The following is a 15,505-nucleotide window of genomic DNA, read 5'->3' on the forward strand; positions in this document are numbered from 1 at the left end:
GTGTACCAAGGGTTTTGAAAGACACTGGAATTCGGATTTGATGTGACCCATTGAGAAAGTCATCTTCTGATTGACAGGACACAAACAATGCTTATGGGAGAGCAATGTGACACCAAAACAGCAACAGATGCCTTGCAGGTCAATGGAGACCAAACAGAAAATATACCTGCAGCTAAGACAGTTAAAAAGAAGTCCCTGTGTGTCCTGGGTTAAGTCCTAGCTAAGGGATGAGTCCCTGTGTGTCCTGGGTTTCTACTTGTAATGAACATTGTAATTTTTTGTCTACCTTTAGAATGTCAACAACATTTCCCTATGAATCTCTCTCCCAGCTGTCTGGTGCCACCATCCGCCTCCTATCATCCATCCTTGAAATCCTGGAACCATCTGATTCTGCCTGGCTCTCCTCTTTGACTTGAACATTAGCAAACCTTGTCCATTGCCCCCTCCCCCCATGACTTGCTTATCTAAACAGTGAGCTCCTGTTTCTGGTGAAAACTGCTTGCAACCCTGTTCACTTGATGTACACCCTTGCCTCTGTTCCTTCCTGCTTCACTGTATCCTTCTAACAATGTATAACCCAGTTGCCAACCCTCTCACCCTGTAAACAAATGCCTTATCTCTCCCATAAGAGGGACTTCTAGAGGCCAGCAGGGGCTGCTCTCTCAAATCCAGACTAGGGAGGCAGCTGGCTGGCCAGGTCTGGGTGCATCCCAACATACAGCTTGTGTAAGTTGGACAATCATGGACTTGGTCTTTTCTCCTTGCGAATATCAGGTCTCACACTGGTGACATTTACACTAAGCAGGCAATAACTCAGAAAGGTTATTTCATTTTTCAGATGGATGGCCTCAGTGTGACAACCTCAGATTGCAATGGAGAGACACGCCATTGTATACACAAATGAACAAGTCATGGGGGGGACGACAATGGACAAGGTTTGCTAATGTTCAAGTCAAAGAGGAGAGCCAGACAGAATCAGATGGTTCCAGGATTTCAAGGATGGATGACAGGAGGCAGATGGTGGCACCAGACAGCTAGGAGAGAGATTCATAGAGAAATGTCATTGACATTCTAAAGGTAGACAAAAATTACAATGTTCAGCAGAAATTTTAGATCTAAAATTAGACTTCTGCAGAACATGTCATTGTGTAAATTTTTATGTAAATATAGAAAGTTAATTCTTTTTTTGTGTGCATGTTTTTTTTGAGACAGGGTTTCTCTGTAACAGTCTTGGCTGTCCTGGAACTCGATTTGTAGCCCAGGTTGGCCTTGAACTCACAGAGATCCATCTGCCTCTGCCTCCTGAATGCTGGAATTAAAGGTGTATGCCACCATGACCGGCCATAGAAAGTGAATTCTTAAAATAAAAAAAATAATATATTCTAAATATATAGTATGCCAAGGTAGAATTACTTTTTAAATTATGTCGATCTAGGCTATACTAAAGTCCAACTTAATGATCACCAGTAGAGATGGATTAAATTGTCTTGTATAATTCATACAAAATAATAGTATTTTAACATGATTCTTAAATGTATATACTATACATATTTAATACAAAGATGATAGTTTCCATTTTATAGATAAGAATATGGTGGATCAGGGCTTGCAGATGTTAGCAGAGGTGCAGCTCTTGGTGAATGGAATGAATTTAAGGAATAGCCATATATGGCTAATTCTGCTTTTTCTAAGATAACCAGCAAAAGCAAATGTAAGAACAGTAGGTAAGTTAAAAAGGGAACGGACAACTCAGAACCCAAATACTGTATTTTGTCACATTAACCTTAAAAATTAGGTATGCCTGTCAAAAAAACATGTAACAAAAAATGATTGAGCAACAGCTCTTTTCCAGAAGTGTTTTATGTACTGAGACTGGGGAAGAGAATGTCCACTCTGAGCTACATCTTGAGTTTGAAGGAAGAAATGGATGGAGCAGGAAGACACGGGGGCCCCTAACAGTGACGTCATCATGAGGCAGTACCATCAAGTCTTACCGTTGATAACTGGTGTGTAAACAACAATTCCAACCAAGTTTGGGTCAGATACAGTTGTGTCCAGAATAAGGCCCCCAATGCTGAGAGAAAGAAAACCACATATTAGGGAAGAAGAATGGAAAAGAATCTCAAGTAGTTCTGACATTCAAACACCCCCACTTTGTATAGTACAATCTTTATGCAACATAAAAATGAGGCAAAAAGAAAAATATTCCAAGTAGAAACCAATGTTAACAGTAAAAAGCTGGAAACAACACATGGCCCTGGGGGCAGGAGAGGTGTTCAGTGGGTGGGGAACTACCTATTTAAGCACAAAGCCTTGAGTTTAGAGCCCAATGCCCACATAAAACAAAGGGTGTGGGCAGGGGACCCTGTCATCTCTGCAGTGGGAGGTGAACACAAAAGGATCTCGGGGGCTGACTAGCCATGCCGAACAGCCAATCAGGGATCTCCAAGTTCAGTGAGTACCCACCTCAAAGACTAAGATAGAAAACAAAAACAGGGTACAACAGAAGATGACACTCTGAACCTGGTGCTGACCTCTGGCCTCCACAGTTGCATACCCGGGCACATACCAGCACACACACAGACTATACACACTAAATAAACAATAAATACCATAACCATCAGATAAAATGTGTGTGCATTAGTTTTTATTTGTTTGTTTGTTTGATTTATCTTTGCCTCCCCTTTGGGGAACAGGATCTTGATATATAGCCCAAGATATCCCTGAACTATTTATAGCAATCCTCCTGCCTCAGCCTACCAAGTGCTGGGATTATAGGCATGTGTCACAATTCCCAGATTATACATATGTTAACTGCACTAAACTATCAAGAAGGACCTATAAGGCATTGTTAACTATTTTAAGGGCTTAAAACAATAGGATTAATGGTCTCTTCATATTCTTCTGCACATAGTATTTTTTGTTTTATTTTGTTTGAGATAATGTCTCACTATAAAATAACCTTGGATGGCCTGGAGCTTGCTAGTAGACCAGGTTAGCCTTAGCCCCCTAGAAATCCACCTGCCTCTGCCCACTGAATGCTGGGATCAGACCATTTTTTTCATCATGTCATCCATTACTCTTCCAACTTACAAACTAGTTGTAAAGTGGTGTCTTTTTATCTTTAAAGTAAGCAGGCATTACAGGCGTGGTGTCTGCTGTGCTAAAACTAGATGGATTGCAATTGTATTACCAGAGAGCTGTAGCAACAGAAAGAGCTGAGCTTGAGAATTCTGGGAAATGAGACAGTGTTTACTATAAAAACATGGCAAGCCATACACTTTCAGTATCTCAGTGGAACTTGGAGGCTTATTTAATCCTTTATTAACTGTTTACCTTCAGTCTGTGGTTTATTCACTGTAAGACACTGCCAGTCCCAACAGTTTAGAAACCTGTTGCCTAAATCTTCCAGGAAATGCAATCTACCTGCAGCAAAATGATCCACATGCTGTCACAGAATTGGCAGTCCAAACAGCTGACCAAAGGCTTTGGCATCATCCGACAGTAGTTCTCAGCCCCATTCCCAGACCCTCTGTGCACTAGGAGTTAGTTTCCACTGTAGCTTCTGTTTCTAAGTAGCATGCATAAACACTATTTCTCATTTTTAGTTTTAGAACTGTATTTAGTGACTTCTACAATAGATGAGGATGCATCTCACAGCTTTCACAAATGCCTTCTCTCTATATCCACCAATCGACGGTGAGCCCTTCTCGATACATCAAACCCACGAAGTCACCATCAATCAATTCCACAAAGTTGTTTTTATAATTCTTAGAGACAGCTCTCCTTATGCTTGCTGTCCTCCTACGCTCTGGAAAGCTGGTCTCAAGAACAGAGGCACAGCTGTCATCCTCTACCTCCTCTTCAGGGTCTCCCATGCTGGATTTTGATCTTCATACTATCCAAATCCAAATATCACATAAGACTCTTAGTTCACCACATTTCACAGGACATCCCTACTCTTTCCCAGATCACTCTTTTTCATCAACTGTGGACTGAACATCTCTCCATAGCAACAGAAATGTAGCAGCGTTATTCTGGGTCGCTAATATTCCATTTTGCAACCCTATTAGGATTCAGCTAACTGATGCCTCACGGTTAATCCAAAAACTAGTTTAGTACGTACATCCTACACAGAACATGATCACTCTTCTCCCTCCCCGCCCCCGACACTCACCTGCTTATGACCATGGCTGTTATGACGGGCTCCCAGCCCGAGTGGAGCACTGTCCTGGTGGCTGGGTGTTTGGCAGCTATTATAATCCAGATAGGTGTCAGGGCCAAGAAAAAGGCACAAACTAATGGCGAAATGTAATAGTATGTCTCTAGAATGAAGAAAAAGAGACATTTCAACCCCTCTTCTTTCCAATATAAAATCTAAACTGTCAAAAGAAACATTTTTACCAGATATATTATCAATCATATTAAGTGTCTTACATTTTCTATATACCCAAATTTAGAACTGTAAACAAAATTTGATGCCAAGTATGGTGGCCCATTCCCCTAGCCCAGCAATCAGGAGGCTGCAGCTGGGAAACACAAGTTTAAGGACAGCCTGTGCTACATTGCATACTCCGGGCCAGCCTGTGCTACACAGTAAGATGTTCTTTTAAAATATCAAATAATGTAAGTGAAAGAAAAACATGAATTTCCCAGACATTTACGGTGAGACAACAACACAGCCCACACAAGAGAAGCAAGGACACCAGGATGGACAAGCAACAGGAGAGTTGCTCCTCGCCCCCCACCCCCACCCCCACCAGTTGCCAAGACTTCGCCTTCCTTCTCTGTGGCATATGTCTGGGTCCCCACTGTTTATCTGGCCTCTATTTCCCACCTCCTTACTGACAGCAAGCTTGGCTGCACAGCATTTCACGGACTTGATTCATCCCATTTCTGAACTCAAGATCCTCCTGCCTCTGCCTCCTTCAGCAAATCCTATCGGTGCAATCCACCACAACAGGCTATTCATCCCATTTCTAAACAAAGTTTTACATGAGCTCTCAGAAATGACTGAAAGGTGTGTGTGTGTGTGTGTGTGTGTGTGTGTACTATCTTCTAACACCAGACAATAGACACTGCAAGATCAGAGACAAGGGGAGAAAGGAATCCTCAAGTTGCCTCAGCTTTCTTGCTAAAGGCCCAGAGAGTGAGACTGGGGCATGAATTCACAGGACACAGCAGGGGAGCGCTTGGGAAGTGAATGATAAGCAAGCGTGCACAGCGTGAACTCTGCATGGACAGCCAGAGGAGAACAGCCTGGCAGCCCTTCAGTCTGCAGAGATTAATCATGAAAAGTCCACCCGGCAGAGAAGAGGCCCCTTGGAACACTGACAGCAATCAGCAGAGACCCCAAAGGCCCTTCTGAGTAGGAGCACCCTGGCCTTGGGACAAGGTCTGTTCTACACTTCCCAACATAACTTTGAATCAGGCCTCACAGAGCTCAACATAAGCCACAGTTAACAGCCCACTTTAATAAAGTCCAACACTGCGTATGGGAACAGCGCAACAGGACACTGAACAGCACTGTGCTCACAGTGCCCAGCAGCCACCAAAAATTTAAGTTTGGAATATTTGATTGCATGAAAATCTCTGAGATACCTTAGTCCAGATCACTTTTCTCACAATTTTTTTCAGGTACCTAAAGTCACTTTTACAAGTCTAATGAATTAAATGTATAAATAAGGTGAATTGCTTGGTGTGGTGGTGCACACAACAATCACAAGTTCAAGGCCAACCTAGACCACAAAGAACAACACAAAAGCAAGCAAAAGTAGCCTGGCAAGAAGGCTCAGAGAGAAGTTCTTGAAGCCAAGCCCAACACCTGAATTTGATCCTGAACTGACTGGGAGGAAAGAATGGACTCCTGAAAGCTATCCACTGACTTCCACATGAGCACTTGGTGCACACACACATACCTACACACATACTCTCCCGCGCATAGACATAGACACATACATGAAGAGGTTTTTAAAAAGAAAAATAAAAAGGCTGGAGAGATGGCTGAGCGGTTAAGAGCACTGACTGCTCTTCCGGAGGACCTAAGTTTAATTCCCATCATCCACACAGCAGCTCACACCAATCTGAACCATTTCTAAGGGGTCTGACTCCCTCTTCTAGCCCCCATGGGCACTTCACACACATGGGGTCCTCAGTCCTCCTATTCAACTCTAATTTTACCTCAAGTTTTAATGACTTGAGGGTTCTCAAATGCATGATAATTTTTTTTAAGTCATAGTTTGGTGCTAATTTTAGGAGTAGGCAATCAATTCCAATTCTGTGTGTTCATTGTTTATGTGGCTTAGTATCCTGAGTAAAGACATCCTCCCTTCTAGAGTCCCACTCAGTGAGGATCCTCTAATCTCCATGCTGGGACTTTCTCACACCCCACTTTGACCAGACACATCAACACTTCCAATCCCTGGAAACTTTTCCATACATACAGGCAAAACACATAACAAAATACAATTTTTAAATGTAAAAGATGACAATTTTTAAAGTAAATATTTATATAATACATACAACCTTAGTTAGCTCTCTACCAATTACAAGAGTGAGCTAATGAAATTATAAAGTTGACGTTACTTTAATGGGCTAAATTACAAGTATGTGCAGAGCCTCTTCAGCATGAATTTTAACTCGATGAGCCTGAGTCACAAATTCTTTATACTTTGTTTCTTTATGGTTGGAAATCGCCTTTATTTATTTAAATCATTATACGATCCTAAGAGTTTTTGTTGCTGTTGCTGTTGTTATTTTCTTTTTTGAGACACGGATTCTCTGTGTAGCCCTGGCTGTCCCGGAACTTGCTTTGTAGACCAGGCTGGCTTCAAACTCAGAGATCCACCTGCCTCTGCCTCCCAAGTGCTGGCATTAAAGGCGTGTGCCACTACACCAGGCTTAACCTAAGATTTATAAATACCACTTTAGCTAACCAAAGTCTTATTATGAACATTTAAGCCAGGATATTCCTGGATTCTTCTCTGTAACAAAAACTTGTTTTCTTTAACAAGGATTTTATTACTTAAAGACAAAGTTGATCTCACAGTCCTTGTGCCACACAACCTTAAACTTAAGAAGAATGTTTTTTTTTTTTTAAAGATTTATTTTAGAATGTTTTGTTTTGTTGAGACAGGGTCTCATGTACTCCAGGCTGTCCTCAATTTACTATGTAGCCAAGGATGGCCTTGAACTCCTGATGCTCTTGCCTACACCACCTAAATGCTGAGGTTGCAGGGACAAGCATAACACTCACCAGACATCCCACATACCAGATATTTACATTATGATTCATAAAAGTGGCAAAATTACAGTTATGAAGTAGCAGGGAAAATAATATTACAGTTGGGGGTCCCAACAACATGAGGAACTGTATTAAAGGGCCACAGCAATAGCAAGGTTGACAACCACTGATTTATGCTTAAGATAGTTAAAGATCCCATTATGACTAAAGATGTTTGTAATAGATAAAGCTAAAATTCTTCACTTTTCCCCATTGGGGTAAATAAGTAATATTTATAGAATTAATATTTATAGGAATAAGTCATTAATGTAGATACTAAAAGTGTCTAAACAAATATTATTTTCATTGGCTCTGTCTGGACTTGCCATCACAGATTAAAAATAATGATATCCTAGGCACGGTGGTAGACCCTGTTAATATCAGTACTCAGAAGGCAGAGGCAGACAGAGTTCTATGAGGTCCAGCCAGTCTGGTCTACATACTGAGTTCTAGGCCAGCCAAAGGTACACAGTGAGACCCTGTCTCAAAATAAATAAAAGAAATAAACAATAATAATGATAACAAAATTTAGTTTTACATTCCTTCCATTTTAAAAGAGCATGACTAATGCTGGATTTGTTATCAGTCTCTCCACTACTTAATTTTACATTTATTTACATGGTATGTACATGTGCACATGCATGCCTGTATACCATGACACACAGGTGAAGGTATTGTATCAGGTTGATATACTGCAAGGAATATTTCATACAAAAGTAATCCACAGACTTAATTAAGTGAAAATCAAATGATCCAAAAACGTTTCTTCCTTAGTTTTTCCACAGCAATTATTAAAAGTTCACACCCTGATTTTCTTCCAAGAAAGACTATCCTAGTAACTTTGAGTGTTCAATCCGTGCAATAGTCCAGTCAGGCTTTACTCCTTGTGTGAATTCCCTCTGAAATTCATAGCTTGCACTAAGCAGTTGTTTAGTCTCCACGTTCTGGTCCCCCAGGTTCACCCGAAACACACTGGCTCCACTTAAAGTCTCACTGGGGATGTCAGCACTAATCAGATACCAAAAGCACATCAGGATGTTAACGAACTTCTTTCCTTTCTCATCAAAGTAAATGGAGATGTCCCCTGTTGACGTACAGACAATTTCGTCTATGTTCTAGCAAGTGCATTTTTTATGGTTATCAGATAGTGAAGCGACCTTTTCTTTTAATACTTGTAGCATCTCTTTGGCTACAAGTTCTTTCAGTAGATCAAATTTACACTGTGACAGCAACTTAGATACATGAGCAAAAGCCTGCTTCGCCCCCTCAGAGAACTCAGCGATACTGAACTCCTTGTCGAAATAGGCCCAGATAAGGATAAGTCCAGACCCAGTTGATGGGGTTGGAGAAGCCCAGAATGATTGCTGGGGCTGCTCCTCGGTGCTGTAGCTGTGACTGGGACCAGCAGGGAAGGAAGTGAGGGCTGGAAGAAGTTCTGCCCAGCCGAGCAGGGGCCGCCGGGGGCCCCAGGGACACAGCGCAGGCCGCTGGCCGGGGTCGCCCAGGCCCAAGTGCAGCGAGGGACTGGGACCGCGCTGGAGCCCAGGCGGTGGCGGCACAAGCCGCAAAATTCAGTCAGCGAGAGTCTCACCTTGGTGGCACCAAAAGTCCGGAGTCAGGTGGCCCGGCCGGGCAGCGGCCGAGAAAGCAGGGGCAGAGGCAGAAGATGGGCGGCCAGCGCCAGGTTTGTCTCGACATTACTTTTTTAAAGATGAAAAAGCATGTGTTTATTGAAGGGATTCCCAGTGGTCCTTGTAAACCACAGATGAAGGTAAATAACATTCCAGTTGGAAATATTCCTATCTCGCAGGACACCTAAAGCTTCCAACAACCTCCATATCACCAAGGGAACGCTAAAAGCATCAAAAGCACTAGACGCGGAAGGAAGGACTCTCCTGCCAGGTTAGCATCATGCTCAGGTCCAAACAGAAGCTCCACTACAGGTTTCAACCACAGTATCCTCTGATGTATACTGTGGAGGGTCATCTGGAGCTGAGAAAAGTACTCCCCACTCCCACCCTTCATTGCTGCCCTGTTTTCAAAGAGGGAAAAAATTAAAAATAATGAGTACTCATGGGGATCCACAAAAAGTTAAACCAAGTTACCACATAACCCACAACCTGATGTCTATATCTAGTTTCCCAGGAGAACAGAAAACGTACATTTTCACATAAGAACTCGTAAGTGAATGCTCACTGCAGCATTATCTGCAAAAGTGAAATGATCTGAGCATTTATCAAGTGGTTAATGAAGAAAATGCAGTATATCCATCCCAAAGTGCATTACTCAGTCATGTCATTAACTCATTCTGGGGTATTCTTCAGCACTGAAGTTCGGCCCTGGCTCCTGTGAAAATATACATAAATCCTGAAAACACCAAGCTGAGTGAAAAAAGCCCAGCATCAGAGGTCACATACTATAATCCCACTTGTATGAAATGTCAGAAGAAGCAAATGCAACAGACGACACTAGATCAGCGACTAGGAGCCAGGGAAGAGCATCGTGAGGAACGTGTTCACATATAGCGGGCTTCTTTAGGGATGGTCAAACTTTCTGGAATCGGAATGGGTGAAGAAGGAAGGATCTTATGAAAACCCCACTGCGCTGTGCACACAGGAGGGAGGGCTGCATGGCGTGTGTCCCCTGATTGTCAAGGGCATTAACAGAAAGTAAAGCAGGGAAACAGAAAAGGAGAAATATACCACAAACAGGACACAATGTTAAGGTGGGTGAGGCTGAGGATCTGTAAATGGACTTTCAGGGCTATTGCTGTGATTGCACTCTTCTGAAAGTACAAAGGTATTGCCAAGTAAGTTTCTTAAGCATTAAAAAAGTGGGAAAATTGGGTTGGAGAGATGGTTTAGAGGTTAAGAGCGCTAGCTGCTCTTCCAGAGGTCTTGAGTTCAATTCCCATTAACTACATGGTGGCTCACAACCATCTGTAACGAGATCTGGTGCCCTCTTTTGGTGTGTAGGCATACATGCAGGCAGAACACTGTATACATTATTTATTTATTTATTACTATATATATATATATATATATATATATATATATATATATATATATATCCACAGAGTGAGTTCCAGGACAGGCACAAAGCTACACAGAGAAACCCTGTCTCGAGAAAAAAAAAAAAAAAAAGGGAAAATCATCATGAAACCAAAACTTCCAAATAACTTACTATAACTGTGTTCTATTTAAATCTGGCATTTAATTGATGTCATAAACTTAAAGAATTACTTTTAGAAAACCATTAATGACACAATTAGCAAAAGAAAATGGGTCGTTTAAAAGCCAAACACAATCTTCTGCATTACATTAAATGTAAGACAATGTCCCTTTTCTAAATGAAACATGTTTAGAAGATCCTGGCTGGAGTAATATTTTGCATGAAAATCTCAATACATGAGTATTGTGCTAAGCTGTGTATTGACCCACAAAGAGACCCTGAAACTGAATGCTACCAGATATGACAAAGTCAAAGACTTTGACATGAGAAGGCTGTGTGGATGATTTGGGTGAGCCCTAAATGTGATTACTGGCATCCATGTAAGGAGGAGACAGGACAAGACCCAGCTACTGAAGAGAGAGCGATGTGAAGAGAGGCATTGAAAACAAGGAGCCAGCAGCTGCCAGATGGGAAGGGAGGGAACAGGTTCTCCCCTGAACGTCTAGAAGCAGCCATCACTGCCACACCTCGGCATCTGTCCCATGTGATTTTGGGTGTCTGACCTCTACAACTGAGACAACAAAACAGCACTGTTTCAAGCCACCACATCTTTGCCCATTTGGAATTGTTACACAACTGAAAACACATGAAACTTTGGGACTGTCATACCCAGCAAGAGCTCACATGTGCAGTGCTTATCCAGCGCTGTAATAAACTCCAGAAAAGCAGAGATGCACAAAGCCAAAGCTGTGCAAATTACTCTGATTCTGCCGATCTGTGGAGTATTCCACAGTTCTGTGGCCCCAGTGCCCACAGTGTAGAGCTGGCAGCATTCTCCAGCTACCTCTGCATCACTTCATGAATGGCATTTATTCTCATCTAAATCCCTCAACTGTGGAGTGACAAATTTTATACACCAGCCTTTTCTGTGTGACCAACACAGTAACATGTAGTGGGTAGCCATTCCAGCTTTGACCTGGAAGTACCACCCCCTTTGAGGCTTCGGTAACTGTCACACCTACAAGACAGAGCCAAGAGAGGACCCTTGAAGACACGAGATCCGGATGGGCCAGCTCCCTTGGTTCCTGGACCCTGGACGCTGGAGGCAGACCGAGCAGAGTTCTCCAGAGAACACCACTGGACTGTACTACACCTTTCCCAGATCCTGTAACCTATCCCTTCACTTGTAAGTTATGCCACAAAATAAACCTCCCTTTTAACTATGTGGAGTGCCTTAATATTGAAACCAATAGTGACTCACACGGTACACTTTTCCCCAAAAAAAGTCCACTAACAATCATCACACTTTCTTGGAGAGTTGACATTCTAAAAATCACTCAAAGATGCCACACTGCTTTAAACAAAGCATTCAAACACAGTGGTAGGCAAGGTAAGTTTGGGCTCTTCATGCCAACACACCAAGTTAGTGAGGCTCTAGAACACACCATGACCAGCAAGGGGAGCCCTGCTACTCTCAAGGGATTGAAATAGCTTGGATCTGACAGCTCCCACAGAGCTTTAGCAGGCACCTTTCCCAAGGTAATGTGGAAGAATGAAAATCCGATTTTGTTTCTGAGATCTTGCCTAAAAAGAGAAAAGCTGGTCATTTTTGAAGTCAATAAATGTGCATTCTCTTTCGATATGAAGACTTCGTTTTCTGTCTTAACCCCCTTTTAAATGAACTTCTGTAGTAACCAGTGTTGACAGGAATATCCAAACGATAAGGGACCTGTTTCTGTCAAGTCCAGCCTTGAAAATCAGCCTATACACGGCCCAATAATAAAACTTGGCATTAAAAGTCCTTACCTAGGGACATTCCCCAAGCCTCAGTTTACTTCTGTAGCTGGAGAATACAACTCCTGGGTGGCAGAGCAAGCCACGACAGCTGTAGCAATGCTGGTAGGTGAGGCTACAGAAATGGCTGGTAATTACATCCCAGTATTCACCAGAAGCCCATCATATTCAGACCCAAGAAAGAAATGGGCCACCCAACAAGATCTAGGTGACTGAAAATGACTGGTGGACTCAAAAGAGCACAAATTCTGTTGTCCCCAACAGATCAGTAAAGAAACTGTTAAAGGACCTCATGACTCATCTCACCTAGGGAGAAAAACACAGCTGTTCCACTCTCCTGTGCTGCTAGGTAAATAGAACTATAAAGTCCGCAACCTGAAACAGTGGCAGCCTGTCTGCTCTGCATCTGCCATAACGCAGGAGGCGGAACCATGCCACCAGCCTGGCTTAACCCGCCACAAAGAAGAGATGCATGCCCAGTGAAAACTAACGATTAGATTTGTCAATTTTGTTTTGTTTCCGTTTGTGTTGTTTTGAAGACAGAGTCTCACTATGCAGTCCCAGATGACCTATAATTCACTAGGTAGATCAGGCTAGCCCTGAACTCACAGAGATCCACCTGTCTCTGATTCCCTAGTGCTGGGATTAAAGGTGTGCACCACCATGTGCAGAATGAACATCAGGTCTTACTCAGATCTTTTGGAGTTTGCTCAAGGTAGATAGACACCTTCTCTACCCAGAACTCAAAATGTTATCATGGCCTTATTCTCTAGAATAAAACTCTTCCTGAGTCTTTCAGCCCCAAGAACACCCTAAAGACAAAGTCACATTAACCTGTGAACTGTTAAATGTTAACATTCTCTTCAAATGAGAGAAAAACACAACTTCTCACGTACAAGGCTAAGTCCCATGTCTAGATCCATCAGTAGCCATAAAGCTAAGTCCCACATCTCTATCCATCAGTGGCCGAAGTCTTGTTTTATGCTTTGGTTTGTATTACTGCTTTGCCATTCCTGCTGTTAGTTTAACGTATAATCAAATAATCAATCACTACAACCACACTCTAGTCTCCATTGACCTGCTCCACCATGGGTTCTCTCTGAGGCGGTGCTCTCATACTCTGCCATACTAGCTATATGTAATTTGGTACATTCTTTTTATAGCCCAAGAGGTCTTACTCTTAAGCCCAGAAATTGTGGCATAAATAACTTACATTAAAGAGTTTTTGCTGGACCTCACAGCCAGAGTTAATAATACATCTTGAGGTCACTTAAGAATGCTATCCTACTGTGTACTCAGCCTGTTTAACTGGCCTTTAAGAGAACAATGTAACAATCAACCTTCCTTCCTTCCTTGGCTTTCCCATGTAATCAACTCAAGCTAACACATAACTGTAATCTTAAATTGTGTACTCTCCGATGGCCCTGACTAAAAGGTAACGCATGTGTGTTATGATAATCACTAGCTGGAAAAAAGCAGTCTTATAAAACGAATATCCACCATAAATGTTGACTATAACATGTGGATATTGTTTGGTGAGCAATGATGTTTGGGATACTGTTATCGGGGTCAGCTGGAGTCAGTGACTTCATCCCTTGTAAAACCCCATCAAAGATTTCCGTAAAGTACCCCTCATTCCTTCTCCATTCAACAACTCTCTGTTTGTTGCTCTCTAAGGAGAGCAAAGTCCCTTTTTAGGGACTGTGCACCCAGTTTTATGTCAACTTGACACACAAACTAGTTTATCTCAAAGAGGAGCAAGCATGTAAGGCATTTTCTTAATTAGTGATCGATGGGGGGGGGCAGCCCATCAAGGGTGGTGCCATCCCTGAGCTGGTGGTCCTAGGTTCTATAAGAAGGCAGGCAGAGCAAGTCAGGTATAACAAGCCAGTAAGCAGCGTCCTCCATGCCTTTACATCAGTTTCTGCCTCCAAGTTCCTGTCCTGTCTAAGTTCCTGTCCTGACTTCCTCCAGTGATAAACAGTAATGCCCTTTCCTCCCCAACTTGCTTTTTAGTCAAAGTGTTTCGTTGCAGCAACAGAAACCCTAACTAAGACAAAGAAAGACAGACAGACACACTCAGAACCAGACATAGCCACATAGGACAGATTCACAAGACAGACTTCAGGCAGGCACAGGCTCAGACTCGTGCAATGGAGAGGGGGCAGAAGACATAGGGAGAGTGAAGCAGAGATTTAAACCTGGCCTTACGCTTAAATGACACCAAGGGGAAGTACCTTAGACACTGATGCATTACTGGTATCTTGGAGTTTACTATAAGTGTGTTCAAACTGATTACAAGAAGCTAACTGAGTCAGCCTACAAAAACAATGAAATAAGCCTTGACAGGCTTTCAGCAGCAGGAGACAGACAGCGCCACTGCTGATGTGACAGAGAAGCACGTGGCCAGTGTGATGGCGTGACAAGAAAGATGCCACCCAGCAACTGACCTGAGTCTCATCCTCAGAACTCACAGGGCAGAGGAGAGAACCAAAGCCCACGGCTGCCCTCTGACCTCTGCCTGCCACAGCACACAGCCCACTTCTCCACACAATCAACAAGCAAACAGAAGGGTAGAATCTGCACACATACCTGAGTCCCGGTCAACTCTATGTCAAATTTTCCTCAAGTTTTAATGACTTGTCATCATGGTCTCAGATGCATAATGATTTGGAGGGGGGGTAGTTTGGTTTTGGTTTTTTGAGACAGGGTTTCTCTGTGTAACAGCCCTGACTGTCTTGGAACCTTCCTTTGTAGACCAGGCAGGCCTCACACTCACAGAGATTCACCTGCCTCTGCCTCCAGTGCTGGGATTAAAGGCGTGCACCACCACAGCCTGGCGCATAATCATTTTTTAAAGTCATAGTTTGGTGCTAATTTTAGGATTAGGCAATCAATTCCGTTTCTATGTGTTCATTGTTTATGTGGCTTAGTATCCTGAGTAAAGACATCCTCCCTTCCAGAGTCCAGTGACATCCTCTCTAATCTCCATGCTGGGACCTTCTCACACCCCCCTTTGACCAGACACATTAACGCTTCCCTCGATTTCAAGGTCTCCATCCTTATTTAGAGGTACAGAGGTTACAAAAAACAGATTTTGGCCTCAGAAATCCTAAAGATTAAGGAGCCAAGGTCTCAGAGGGAGAAACTGAAGCAGGGTAGGGAAGCAGAGAAAATACAGGGATGTGGGTAGAAAAAGGAACCTCTCATCCTTGAGTCTGGTTAACATTTCTCCAGCTCAGAGTCAAGAATTCCAGC

The 15,505-nt window shown here is 42.8% G+C and overlaps 1 protein-coding gene and 1 pseudogene across 5 annotated transcripts in view; both read right to left on the minus strand.

The window, feature by feature from the left end:
* The window catches only part of Slc41a2 (solute carrier family 41 member 2), a 123,260-nt gene that overhangs the window by 54,269 nt on the left and 53,486 nt on the right, over positions 1-15,505 (minus strand). For all 5 annotated transcript variants that reach the window (XM_037196873.1, XM_028880270.2, XM_028880269.2 and 2 more), the window contains exons 7-8: positions 4,178-4,325; positions 1,995-2,074 (exon numbers count right to left, since the gene is read on the minus strand). In XM_037196873.1, the coding sequence (XP_037052768.1) occupies positions 1,995-2,074; positions 4,178-4,325 (228 nt within the window). The remainder of the gene's footprint in view (positions 1-1,994; positions 2,075-4,177; positions 4,326-15,505) is intronic.
* LOC114700600 lies at positions 7,754-8,853 on the minus strand (annotated as a pseudogene).

Source organism: Peromyscus leucopus, chromosome 18, assembly GCF_004664715.2.
Source record: "Peromyscus leucopus breed LL Stock chromosome 18, UCI_PerLeu_2.1, whole genome shotgun sequence".
NCBI lineage: Eukaryota > Metazoa > Chordata > Mammalia > Rodentia > Cricetidae > Peromyscus > Peromyscus leucopus.